The sequence below is a fragment of the Paroedura picta genome, chromosome 2, assembly GCF_049243985.1.
Source record: "Paroedura picta isolate Pp20150507F chromosome 2, Ppicta_v3.0, whole genome shotgun sequence".
Classification (NCBI taxonomy): domain Eukaryota; kingdom Metazoa; phylum Chordata; class Lepidosauria; order Squamata; family Gekkonidae; genus Paroedura; species Paroedura picta.
In genome coordinates this window covers 103,396,495-103,409,947 of record NC_135370.1, presented here as the reverse complement: position 1 = coordinate 103,409,947, position 13,453 = coordinate 103,396,495, and the positions used below count along the sequence as shown (strand labels likewise).

At 40.1% G+C, this 13,453-nt stretch overlaps 1 protein-coding gene and 1 long non-coding RNA gene across 5 annotated transcripts in view; one reads left to right on the top strand and one right to left on the bottom strand.

Annotated features, from left to right (window-relative positions):
• Positions 1 to 6,200, top strand: part of LOC143830082 (uncharacterized) — a 49,452-nt gene extending 43,252 nt beyond the window's left edge. The window contains exon 6 of the long non-coding RNA XR_013228341.1: positions 3,074 to 6,200. This is a non-coding gene — a long non-coding RNA (uncharacterized LOC143830082). The remainder of the gene's footprint in view (positions 1 to 3,073) is intronic.
• The window catches only part of DCDC1 (doublecortin domain containing 1), a 396,547-nt gene that overhangs the window by 174,370 nt on the left and 208,724 nt on the right, over positions 1 to 13,453 (bottom strand). For all 4 annotated transcript variants that reach the window (XM_077321955.1, XM_077321952.1, XM_077321953.1 and 1 more), the window contains 3 exons: positions 5,623 to 5,757; positions 4,106 to 4,224; positions 699 to 759 (listed from right to left, as the gene is read on the bottom strand). In XM_077321955.1, the coding sequence (XP_077178070.1) occupies positions 699 to 759; positions 4,106 to 4,224; positions 5,623 to 5,757 (315 nt within the window). The remainder of the gene's footprint in view (positions 1 to 698; positions 760 to 4,105; positions 4,225 to 5,622; positions 5,758 to 13,453) is intronic.

Here is a 13,453-nt window from a genome sequence, read left to right as displayed (position 1 = left end):
TAAAAAGTACCGGGCTGAGCACCGAGCCCTGAGGTACCCCGCTACTCACCTCCCTCCAGTCTGAGGAAACACCATTGACAACAACTCTTTGAGTGCGGTTCTCTAACCAATTCCCTATAACTTTATTTTTACAAGGACCTATTTTATTTCTATACCTGCCCTAATATGTTTCAAAATCTTAATGTTTTACCATGTCTAATGTTTATATTCTGATCTGTGACCATACAAATAAAGAAATAAAACTCAGGCCTTCATATTTATAGAAATGCCAGCAATCACTTTATATTTGGTGTGAATTGACGATTGATAATATGGAAGCTATTAAACATAGATATTGGAGGTGCTCAATAGAACTTTTCTGTTGGAGAAATCATGACATAATTCATCTGCAATTAGATTTTTAAAAGTACATATATGTATGTATGTATGTATGTATGTATGTATGTATAAAAATAGCAAAGTTTTTAAAGCAACACAAAAAATATCAAAGTTGGCATTTCCAGTAAATGAAAAAGTACTCCATTTTAATACATACTTATGATAGTTTACAGCAAAGCTATAATGAAATAATGCCTAAAAACAATGTAGAAGGCCTTTGTTTGCTGTCCCATGCATCTGTATTTTAATGGTATACATGCAACTTAAATATATCAAATTAGCAGTATTCTTTAAAATATATACCTTAAAATATCACTCACTTTAGAATGGATGCAGCCATCATTTCCAAATTCCCAGTACTGATATTTGTTGTTTTTATCTCTGTAAGAAAAATATTTCTTATTGTATGTTTAAAGCACACTGGTCATATAATTACCACAATTGTATTTAAGAAATAATTTTACTAGGGCAAACTTATTTTCAAATAAACCTTGTTACTTAGAGTTAGAAAAATAATGTATTAGTATCTGGCTACTGAGGTTGACTTGATTTCTTTTTCCTCCGTTCAGAGGAACACGATTTTTGCACCCAGTTCAAAGACTGGCATACCAGTTGTAAAAAGTATAATTTTTAAGATATGTTATACTTCACACAATTCAGTTCTGTATGAAAGGCTGAGTTATGTGACTCAATGGTAATATATGTGCCTGGGGTGCCAAAGATTCTGGGATCAAAATCTGAAATCTCTAGTTAAAAGGGCTGGATACTCTATGATGTTAAAGACATAAAACCTTAGAAAGTTGCTAACAGGCTGAGTAGATCTTGTTAGAACAATAGTCTAATTCATGTATTTATACAAGTATAAATTTAAATATTAATTATCTACTGTTTCAGAAAATATTGAAATAGGAAAAAGGTAATCAGAGGGATCTGCCTAGTAACTGTTGATGAAAACAGACTGCCTTTTTCTTATTGGTGGAATATTCCCCACTCAGGGCCAATTTTGGTTCTTGGCCCATAGCAGCAAGTACAAGAAGTGCAAGAATGGGAATGATTTATCCACTACCCTATCTTCTGAGGCTGCAGAGAGAGGGCTCTCTCTTCTAGCTTCAGAGGTTCTGCCAAGGCTCTCCACCGCCACCCTTTCTACAGCCCATAATTCCTGCTCTCCCTCCCTTCTCCAGAACCCATTGAATCCCCCCCATATGTTCTATTACAACATATTTGGTAAATATAAAGTACAATAAGTACACAAAATCATTCTAATGGTATGTGACTCAATTATGACCCAGTACAGGTAAATGATTCTCTGTTCTTCTGCCCCATAAATGACAATTTCAGCAACAACTTCTGATATTTTCTGCAATGTATGTTCATAGAAACAACATACTCATAAAGGTAAAGGTAAAGGTATCCCCTGTGCAAGCACCGAGTCATGTCTGACCCTTGGGGTGACGCCCTCTAGCGTTTTCATGGCAGACTCAATACGGGGTGGTTTGCCAGTGCCTTCCCCAGTCATGACCGTTTACCCCCCAGCAAGCTGGGTACTCATTTTACCGACCTCGGAAGGATGGAAGGCTGAGTCAACCTTGAGCCGGCTGCTGGGATTGAACTCCCAGCCTTATGGGCAAAGCTTTCAGACAGCTGCCTTGCCACTCTGCGCCACAAGAGGCTCTTAACATACTCATACACACTATGATATCTGAAACCTGCCACATTCTTGGGATATCATATTACGTTGTATTAAGTTATGTCCAGTTTGATCTAAATAGCTATGAATTTTAAGAACTCTCTGCCAGTTTATTAAAACATGCTGTGCAATCCTTCTTCTGAAAGGAAGTAACAGTAGGCCTGAGAATGAAAAAACCATCCTAGTAAGAGACATCTAATATCAAATTGCTAAATGCAGATTATGTTCTAGAATAGCTTTCCAATGTAAAATAGTAGAACATACATAACACACAAAGGAAACAAAGTAGCACTTATGTGTAACTGTTGTTCAACAGTGTCCTCTGTGCAGACACACACTGGGACCGCGCTTTCACAGGTCAGCCATAGAGCATTTCTTTACTAGCTAACGCTCCAGAAAGGGCGTTCCTAGTTGGAGACTGCACATTCACCAGATTTCCTGCCAGCATGGTTTTGTGTCCCTGCCAGGACCCCCACTTCCTTGGTTCTGATTCACCACCGTGAACTCAGAGCCTGGACAGTCATGGTGCAAAGCATCCACATGACTTGTTAATATCAACTCAACAGTGAGTTTGCAGTGGGGACAGAGGGAGGGAATGTGTGTTTGCACAGAGGACATCTATGAATAATGGTCACAGGTAAGTGAAACCCTGTTTTTATCTTCTGTCCTACCATGCAGCCTCACATTGGGACCATAGCAAGCTATGTACCCAGAGGTGGGGCAATCCCATTATTGGAACAGAGAGTGCTAATCGTTAATTAAAACAATATTTATATTTGTTGCTAATCGGTAGTTATAAAGGTTTAATTTTTCATGTTCTTCTGTATGTATATTATCTTTGTGTGTTTCAATTATTTATGCCATCTTTATCTTTCTTTAGATATAATTCCAGTATTTTTGAAAACAATCAGTTATTTTGAGTGAGCACTTCTTTTCTTTGTTTGGCTTGATTCTGCATTGAAGTTCCCTTTTACCCTTGTTTTGTTTCTGTTTTAAATCATTCAGGTGCCAATATTGTGGGACTCACCCAAGCAAACCAAGCAGCAAGTATGCTCATCAGAATGAGGCATTTTTACTCCACAACCCAAGCATTTACTGAAAACAAACAAAAAAAAAAACTTCTGCTCAACATTGTGAGGAAAATCTAAGGGAAAACAGGTCAGAACCAACTATGCAGAACAAATTACCAGAGCACTGGTACTTTGCATGCTCCTCTAGCAGCAGCATAAAAGGAACTGAGGGAAGGAGGCATTCCGGCAGGGACACGTGACCCCACCGGCAGGAAAGCTGGTGCATGAGCAGTCCCCTATAGGGAATGCCCTTTGAAGAGCTTTGGGAAGTAAAGAAATGCTCCATGGCCAGTCCCAATGTGAAGCTGCACAGTAGGACAGAAGATGAATTGCAAGAAAAACAAATCAAACATGTTTGATGGTCAGTACTCAACACTTACACTTGTCAGAACAATAAAATCAGAGTCTAGTGGCACCTTTAAGACCAACAAAGATTTATTCAAGGCGTGAGCTTTCGAGTGCAAGCACCCTTCGTCAGAACAACAAGCATGGATTCACTGGTAATATTCACTAACAGGAAATTTCTCCTAGTATTTCTTTTTTTTTACCTCCTCCTTTCTGCTACAGCCCCATATATCCCCAGCAAAGTGTGAGGGAGTCAGAGGGCTGCAGCTGGGGTGGGTGGATGAGTGGAATTATACAGTTCTATAGGAGAAATGGCTCAAACACAAGTAATCAGGATCTGAATGTGGGAGGAAAATCCCAAGGATAATTTTTCCTTTTCATACCTTAAAAGAGCAATTTATATACTTTGGTGAATAACTGAATAACCTTTACCCAGACATCCAACTGCATATCTTGCATCATTCAGACATAGCACAGGCTTTCAGTAACACGGCAAACTTATGTTTTATCTATATATAACAATATGACCCACTTAACTAAAAGATATTTAACTGCATCTTGTGATAACGTTCAGGTTATCTAAGTAACTATACCTTTTTAAAAAAAAAACTTGTGTCAATACCTTTTCTGTAGATTTACTTTATAGCCTTCAAGAAGAATACTATCCTGCATCACAGCTCTGATTGGACGACCAGCAGCCAGACTGCTTTGTATTATAGCTCGACTTAGAATCATTCCAGCCTTTCAATGAATGGGGAAAGAGGGTTTGAATAAGTTAAAAGAACCAGAAAATTCAACAATGTGTTACAAATAGAGGGGTCATTATGCCTGGATAACTCAGGATATTAACAGTTGGAGAAACTGAAACACTATCCACAACTTAGCAGTCAATGAGCCCTGCTCAGAACCAGTGATCTTCTGTACAACAAGGGTGGTATTTTACAGTTCAGTGCAAAATAGAACAGACCCTTGATATCTTCATTTGTCCTTTTCCTCTGCATATTTCACAGTGCAACGATTTAGGGTCCATAACGTGTCACTAGCAATACTTATAACTACAGAGTTTACTTGAAATATGTATGCACAGGGAAAAAGTTCAGTGAACTGCAAAGATTGCAACAAATCTACAGCCACGGAGTCAATTTAAAGTTTTACTCTAAATCTGAAAGAATGTTTGTAAAACATCCTTTAAAGCCTTTTGTTTTTAAAATAGCAGCTTTGCAGCACTAGCACACAGCAGCAGGTGCAAGGACAACCATTTAATTGTTCATTAAAATTATTTCTTTCATGTATTAAGGCTGTAATCCTAAACATATTTACTTGAAATTAAGTCCCATTGAAAACAACTGCATTTATTTCTAAGCAAACATAGATAGGACTGGGCTGCAAACCGATTTTAATATTTTTTATGAAAAGTTGGGTCAGCTACATGAACAGGGAGTGCAGATTAGAGAAGGTTCCTGGTTGTGCTTTATTTCTGTTATAGCTCTTTATATCTTTATATTAAAGAAATGGTCCGTCCATGTTCAGGCTTACTTATTAATGCTACAGCAATTCCAGAGGAGAAGTTGGAGGATTTTTTATCAGCACTTCTTTACAATAGACTGTATAGTGTGGGCATCCATTCTCACCATCTATTTTCCCAGCAGTTGAACTCTGTTCACAACCCCCTTCCCAACATGCTCTGTCCTAAATAGGGTCTTACATAATTCTGAAAGGGGTGAGGGCTTTGTTCTGTTAGATTCAGCATGTGTTTTCCACCACCATCACTCTGGACAGCTTCAAGCCTTTTCACAACATCCTACTCCCCTGTAAACCAAGAAGCTGGAGTTCCATTTGAAGGGATAGAGGGGTGGAAACGTTCTGATGCACCATCAAAAGACTAAATTTCCTTTTGCTTTCACTACTCTGTAGCCCCTCAAAAGTAAAGAACTTGATATGAAACATCACCACAAACAACATGGTGTAATACATCAATGATCAAATATCAACTATATATGTATGAATTATATACTTTGAACTTTTAACCCATTCTAAAATTTCATTTCAATTTTTTAAAAGAAAGTAATAATTCTTTCATAACAAAAGCATCCGGTTTCATGAATAAATAATGCTAATGTCATGTTTCCACTATGATACCTTTGTGATGAGCCATATATTAGATAGAGGCCAGACAGAAGTAGACATTAAATCATGTTGGTCTTTTCTTCTATGAAGGTCTTTCCTTATGTTTTCCATGGTAACTGACATAAGAAGAACTATATGGGGATCATTCTAAGGACAACAACAGGAAAATATTAATTGATACTCTAAGATTGATCCTACTAGATACTAGAAATAGAAAAAAAATTGCAGCCTTCTTACCATGTAATGTAATCCAGGAAAAATGTAATACCAACTTTGAGTATGAACACGAAGACCATTGGTGCATTAGGAGACAACCCTCATTTTAACCTTGCTTTGGATTTCCTTTGGATGCTGCAAGTTAACTCTGAGCTTTCCACATTTCAGCTTTCCTCCATTCATTTCCCAGGCTGATTTCTGCATCTGAGTGGGATGGAGGCAGCTTCTCATGATGATTTCCTCCCTTCCCTTTTACCAGTTCCCCCCCCCCAATGGTACCTGCTTGTACCTTACATTTTATTGTGCCCCTTAATTCCACCATTCTGTGCCCTCGATTGCTCCCCCCCCTTGGCATACTGGACATTTTTTTTTAAGTGGTTCATCATGTTAGAATGCTGCTGCAGTACAATGTGGAAGACTGGCACTGTTTTTTTATGGCTAGAAACAGCATAGTAACGTGACAATCCATGGTCTTTTTAAAGGCTGATGTTTCAGCATGGAGGGAGGAAGAGGGAGGATAGTGATGAGGAAAGGGGCATGCATAAATGACTAAAAATGGCAGCCATGGGGGGGGGGGAACCAAAAGCATGTATTTCTCCATTGGACAGCCCCAAATTAGATTCTTCCTTGATGGATGAAATCATTGTAACTGGGAATTTCCAAAATGCACAGTAAGTCAGAGGGAAATTCAGGTGTGTGCCTGGAAAGACAGATTTTAATGCAGAAACGGATGGGAAACTCGGCCCTTTACAAATGCAAATTTGAACAATATCGCAAATGTGAAAATAGTCAAAGACCCAGCATGTTGTTAAACTATTTCTGAACCCTCTAAATTTTCTTTATTATGGATATCAAATTTGTGTTCAGTATGTTATTAAATGTGTCATGAAATTAACCTAAGTCCCATAAAAAACATAATGGAGGGAATGGCCACCAACATAGTCTTTACTGGAATAAAAGGAACTTGATAAAATGGGTAACCATAAAAGAAAATGTTTTGTTGGAGAAGAGAAGGAGAGATTCTAGAGAGATGCAATGTACAGAAACTTCATGGACAGACAATCTCACAGGTAGCTTTGACCTAAGAGCAGCGGTCTGAGTTTGTAGGAATTGAGAAGTTAATTGTGAAAGGATTTATTGCAATTTGTTATCATCATATATAATAAAATCCTATAAACCAGTGATCCTCAACCTCCGGTCCAGGGACCGGGGCCAGGGCTGGGACTGGAACCGGTCCATGGATCAGTCGGTACTGGGCCGTGGCTCTGTCTAAGAAGTTAGGTGCTTCAGTCCACCATTGTAGACCCAACTTTGCAGAAGTCCAGGTTACAACGCTCCCGTTCTCCATTCCTGCTCTGACTAGGATGCCCTCATCTCACTTCCAGGAGTGCCTTATTCCCAGGGCAGCCCACACAACTCCACAGCAATGAGGCCCCTGCCCGCGGCTTTCAGCGACCACGGCGAAAAGAAACAGAGGCCAGCTTGCTGCCCCATTGTTCTCGTCCGTTTGCCCAATCAGAGGAGCCATAGTGCCCGCCAGCTAAGCCCGCCCCTCTGTTGCTGTCCAATGACGGGTCCTCTAGTAGATTACCCCCCCCCCCCGGGCCTCAGTAAAATTGTCAAGCATTGACCAGTCCCCGGTGATAAAAAGATTGGGGACCACTGCTATAGACAACAGCCCTTTCAAAGACTGAAAGCAATTCTAAGTATGTCTACTTAGGTCTATTTAACAGAGGTTACTCCTAATAAGTGCTCTTAGGAGACTGCACTGTAATATTCTTCTCTCAATCATGCTCTATATGGGGAAAATACTGTTTTTGACTCTTTTGCGGAGTCTCAAATTTTCAGTAAAACCCACAAACAACATGCAACAGTGAACTTTGTACTTGGGACAAAAATCTGATATTAATGAGTGTTCAAGAAATGATTATAGTAGGTGTGGGAAGCCATATTTAAAGTGGATATCCAGAAAACTGCATGTTGTGCTAGTCAGGCTTTTCTATAAGAATAACCAGTGCTATGTCATCTTAGAAATAAACAGGAAAAAACCCAAAATAATACAAATAATATATTCCATTAAAGAACACAAATCAAAATGAAAGTAGGACAAGAGAAGAATGCAGAATAATACTGTGAGCTAGGAAGACCACATTTCACCTCGAACATGAACTTGTTCAGTGGCCTTAATCAAGTCATTTTCCTGAGGATCTGAAACATTAGGATAATACAAAGGATTTACATTACAGATCTCTAGGAAGGAAACAATACTTGAATTGTTTTGAAACGCTGAAAGCTTATATAAATCCTGCACATTAAGGTTATGGGGCTAGTTATCATCTCAGCATGATAATTTAAAAGGTGGTCAAAGTCACAAACACAGAATACAGTCATAGCTGGCCCCTGAAATGTTTGATTTGCTCTTACCTGTTAGCCAGCTGCAGCAACACTTACATGGGGATCCCCATAGTTTTTGTACAATGGGAACTAACATGCCATTCATCCTTCACTAAAGGCTGAAGGCTTAAAGCAACACACATACTTGCCCTCTCCATTCTAAGTTGCTGTGAGAGGCAACTCAACTGGGTGGAAGATTGTTATAGATGGAATAAGACAGAGAGATCATTATGTTGTGCATAACACCTGCTGTAAGTCCCCTTGTCCTCTTAGCAATGCCACTGGTTTTAATCTTATCACATTTGATTGTTTGGTACAGTGGGAAGGAAATACTGGCCCTTTTATGTTCATTTGAGGTTGGGACCCAGCACTAATACCATGCTGTTCTTTAAGAGATATAATATTGTATATTATCCAAAACCATCAGGTAAAGAAAGAACAGCACACCCAGTTACAGATTATATTATAGTTCCCACAGAGTGTGGCGCAATGGAGGCAGTGGTACAAGGAATAATGGTATTAACCTTTTTTTCTTTATATTTGGTGATTCAGTCATATATATCCTACAATTTCATACTGGAAAGATTAGGGAAACTGTGTGTTGTTAAAATGTTCTAGCTTAATCAGTATTTAATACACTATTGATTAACATGTTTTATGTATAAGTGGCACAATAACAATCTACTAGTAGCAAAGCCTAATCCTTGAATTTTTAAATCCAGTGACTAAAGCTGTGAACAGGCAAGACAAATCTCTCTACAAACCTGAAACTCAAGTTTGCAGAAAAATATGAAATCTTTAAAACATACTGGCGATATTTAAAAATCAAAAATGATAAGAGGAACACCTGTAGCTTTAAGAAAGGAAAATACTGTGCTGTTACAAGGCAACCACAGTATTCCAGGCTCAGTTTGTGAAAGGGGAAATCAGGAGGAAATGGCAGGATCCTTTCCAGGTTGATTTTGACCTTTGAGAGAGGACACATTGGAATCAGGCCATAGGACTGCCAGCTCCAGGGTGGGAAATTCCTAGAGACTTTATGGTGGAATCTGAGGATTGCAAGGTTTGAGGAGGGGAGAGGCCCCAGCTGAATATAACACCACAGAGTCCACCCTTGAAAGCAGTTCTCAGTACTCAATTAGCTGGGATACTGAAGTGTGTTTCTAATGTAAACTAATAACATTTAGTGTTATTTATAATTGTATATTATTTATTGACTGATGTTTCCCCCCTCACCTGAGCCTTATGAGAAGTGTGGGCTACAATGGTGGTCCCCAACCACCGGGCCGTGGCCCGATGCCGGGCCGCGAAAGCCCTGGCACTGGGCCGCGGCTCCCTCTCCCCGCCCCCCCCACGGTAAGAAACTTACCAGGCCACAAGCTTGCGGCCCAGCAAGCTTCTTACTGTGGGAGGGGGGGAGAGGGAAGCAGGGACGCGCACACGCACATGCACCATGCACGGCCGAAAACGCACAATTGCGGCACTTTCGTGCATGCACGCATGCACAAAAGTGCAGCACATGCGTGTTTTCAGCCACACATGGTGCATGGGCGCATGCGTGGCCGCGCGTGCGTGCCGTGCACGGCCGCGCAATCGCCCTCCATTCTGACGCTGGTCCCCAGCCTACAAGAATAAAAAGAATAGACTACAAGAATAAAATTTTATTTATTTATATGTAGATCTTTGTCATCTGAAATTCAGTTGTAATTCTGGGGGCTCCAGCTTCCACTTGGAGAGTGGCATCTCTAGACCTGCAAGCAATCTCTGGGTGACTTGATATCACACAACTCTAAGGTGACGAGATTGTCCCACTTTTGGAGGGATATCTAGGGGTACCTGGCAAATTGTACTTATGTTGAAATTAAGATATATATATTACAATACTATTTTTGCGTTCTATGCGTTCTATGAAACTTTTTGTTGCTCCATACAGACCAAATTTTAAATCAAGAACCCCCTGGTCAATGGTGTCCTGCTTTACTAATGTTAAAATCTAGTCACCTTACACAACTCACATAAGTCAAATAGGCCTGGCAGCTTGCTACTCTTCAAGAGCAGCCATCCTATGAAAACCAGTGTGGTTTAGCAGTTAGAGCTTCAGAGTATGTCTGGGAGGCTCCAGTTTGAATCCCTGTCTTACAGACCTAGCATCAAGAGGGAAGAGGAGACAACGAGGTACCAAGGCAAGAAGACAACCCTCTAGAATGAAAAATGGCTTCATTGGTTGGGGTTAGATCCTTGGCACAACGTAGGGCAAATGGATTCAGGCATTAGTTAACCCACCTGCCAGTCAACGAAACCCACGCCACACTCCAACCCTGCCTTCTGGGGGGATGGGGGGATGATGGAATCCAAGTGGATGGTAGCCACTGTGTGATATCCCATGCCACTTGAGAGTGAGAGCACCTTGAAAGCCCCCAAGCTGGGCATGCCCTTTGAACCCTCATTCCAAATTTCCAGCTTTGGGAAAACTGGACATACAGGCTATCTTTCCTCCCAAGTGGATCAGGCCTCATGCTGATATTGCCAACATAGTTGTGACAAGGGAATGAACATATCAGACATAAGCAGCATAATCCCAATGATAATATACCCGGTGCAGTCAACAAAAAGAAAAGGTGGGTGGGCAAAGCCATAAGGCTGAACAGGACACACATAGAAAGCAACTTAAATCTAGCTGGGTCAACCCTCAGTGGCCATGTCAGGCCTCTCCTGATTGATTCCTATTTACACACAATAATAAAAGCACTTTTCGGGGGCACTTTGTTTGAGTGTCTGTAATTTGTATCCCCCAAGCCTAATCCATATGAAACTTGTATGGCATGTAGGGGGCTCCATGTATCCCAAAAATCCTGAACTGGTTCAGTTCAGCAGAGCATTTGGGTTCAAGTTTCCCAGTTTGTGGCTATTCCTACTATGTTATGCTTCATCGCAATGGATTGCTGCATAGATAATGTTTAAGCCTCTAGCTTGGACTCTTATATTCTATGAAGGTTTGCCATCTGATACCAGATATTGAAGTATTACGTATAAGGTTAGCCTTTGTTTTCTTGCTATTAGATTGCAGAGATTGTGTTACCTAGTGATATTTTGTTTCATAAATGATTCTTTATACATTTTACAAGGTTGTGTGTGTGTGTTCATATAACCTTGAGGACCCACAGCACTGAGCATTACTCACTTGCCCAAGGAGTAGTGACTCAGGGGGACCCAGGCTTGGGACTGTAACACATATGTACACACAACTTGAAATATAGAACCTACCACGTTAATGACACCTGAATAAACTACACATCATATTATTAAACATTAAACATATTTTCGCCAATAAAATAGTGTTAAAATTGTGCTCTGAAATTTACATTTTCTTCTTAAGAAACCAATTGAACAAAAACAGACTACATCCATAAGAATACTGCTTCAATGCTGATTTACCATAACAAAATGTCAGTAATCTATCTCAGGTCACTGCTACAGTTTTAAAAGAGCAACAGGATATAATTGTCAGGGTTATCTCTAGCCCCAGATTATGAATGTGGATTACATGTGACAAATTTGACTCTGTTGGAAAGGTTCTGCCGGTCAATAAAAGATTAAAAATAACAGTCAGGGGTTGAGTATTACTATCAACACCTGATGACAATCTTAATGTGTGAGCATCCAGAATATAAGACTTTTGGCTTTTTAGTGCATAATCCTCTTAGCATCTTGTACACCTCAATAAGCTTTAACATTAGGAAAGAAAAAGTACTGTTAGTATTTGGCCTTCTTTCCTCAAATCTAAATTCAACGAGTTGGTCTTTAGGATAGCACATTAAACTGCACAGTAAACTGAGCAGATGTTCGATTGATTGGGCTTTCAGCATATCTTCAGATTAGGAAAAATAAACTATATTATCCCAAAATAAATGTAATTTCAACATTCATATTCTTTAAAATGTTTGTGTCCTTTCTTTCCTCCCTTCTTGTCAATAATGGTGCCATTAATCCTCCATTTGGGTTTGCCTTTCTTATTCTCCTTCCATTTTGAGGTCAGGGCCAGCTTCTTGTACCCCTGTCTTTGAATCAACCACTAAACAAGTTCTTCCTATTACCACAACAAAGGCAAGAGAGCCAGGAACAGTAAATGGGGTTGTACCTTAGCTGATAATTATTGAGGAAAGGAATAGATTTTCACCCTGTACCTGTCTATAAAACCATTAATCAAGAAAGTGGTTAATCAGTATGCAGTTAGCAACAAAACAACCTTGCCTTCTTAACACATCCTGACTGCATTTCCCCCTGTAACAAATAGTTTCTGGTTCTGCAACTCAAGTGTCACAGCCAATCCACGATCCTGTGGGGTGTGTGTAAATTCCTAGAATTTCCATCCAATAAGAGGCTATGGATCTTCTGATGAAGAGAGTGGGGAAGATTGTGAGAGGGAGATTTGAAGATGAGGAACCAAATCAAGTGGTCAGTGAGAGCTCAGGCAGACATACAGAGAAATGGTGATTTGATAGATTTAAGGTGAGGTATCCTATTATTCTATTTAAGGCAGGAATTTGGTTAGGGATTGATAAGAGTATTAAGGGAGACTCCTAGGGTAGCCTTACTTTCAGTATCTGAGTCAAGGAGTGTCCCAAGTGGAGAAGTGTAGCGATAAGAACCCTACTAGTTTCTCTATCAATGGTTGTGCAGACTATTGTAAAAGGATCAGAGCACACTGTTTTGTGAGCCTTACCCAGATAAACCCATTTCTCTTATCAGGAGAAACAGACTGTTAGTTCAGCTTAAGTATAAAAAGCACCAATTTTTTAGAACATTTTACTTGTCAACCAAAATAAACTGTCCAACCTTTCTCAGGAAGAAACATTAATCTCATTATTGTTTCATTAAAATCAGACCTCTGCATGAGTCAGAAAAAGAAATTGGCAGTGGGAATGTATAAATCATCTGTAAACTCGGGCTGCATAGATCCACACAATAACTTCAGCAACTTATCCAGCCTTCCTAATATCAACAGTTAGCTTTCTTGTCCACTCACTGACACACATTTATTGTATACTACCCTCTGCTAGCCAGCTATGGAAACTTGAGGAAGAGAGGTGTTGATATTGAACCCTGTACATCAGTGGTTCCCAACCTGCGGTCCGTGCCCCGGTGCCTGGCCGCGAAGGCCAGGGCGCCAGGCCGCAGTTCCCTCTCCCCGCCCCCCCGCAGTAAAAAACTTCCCAGGCTGCAAGCTTATGGC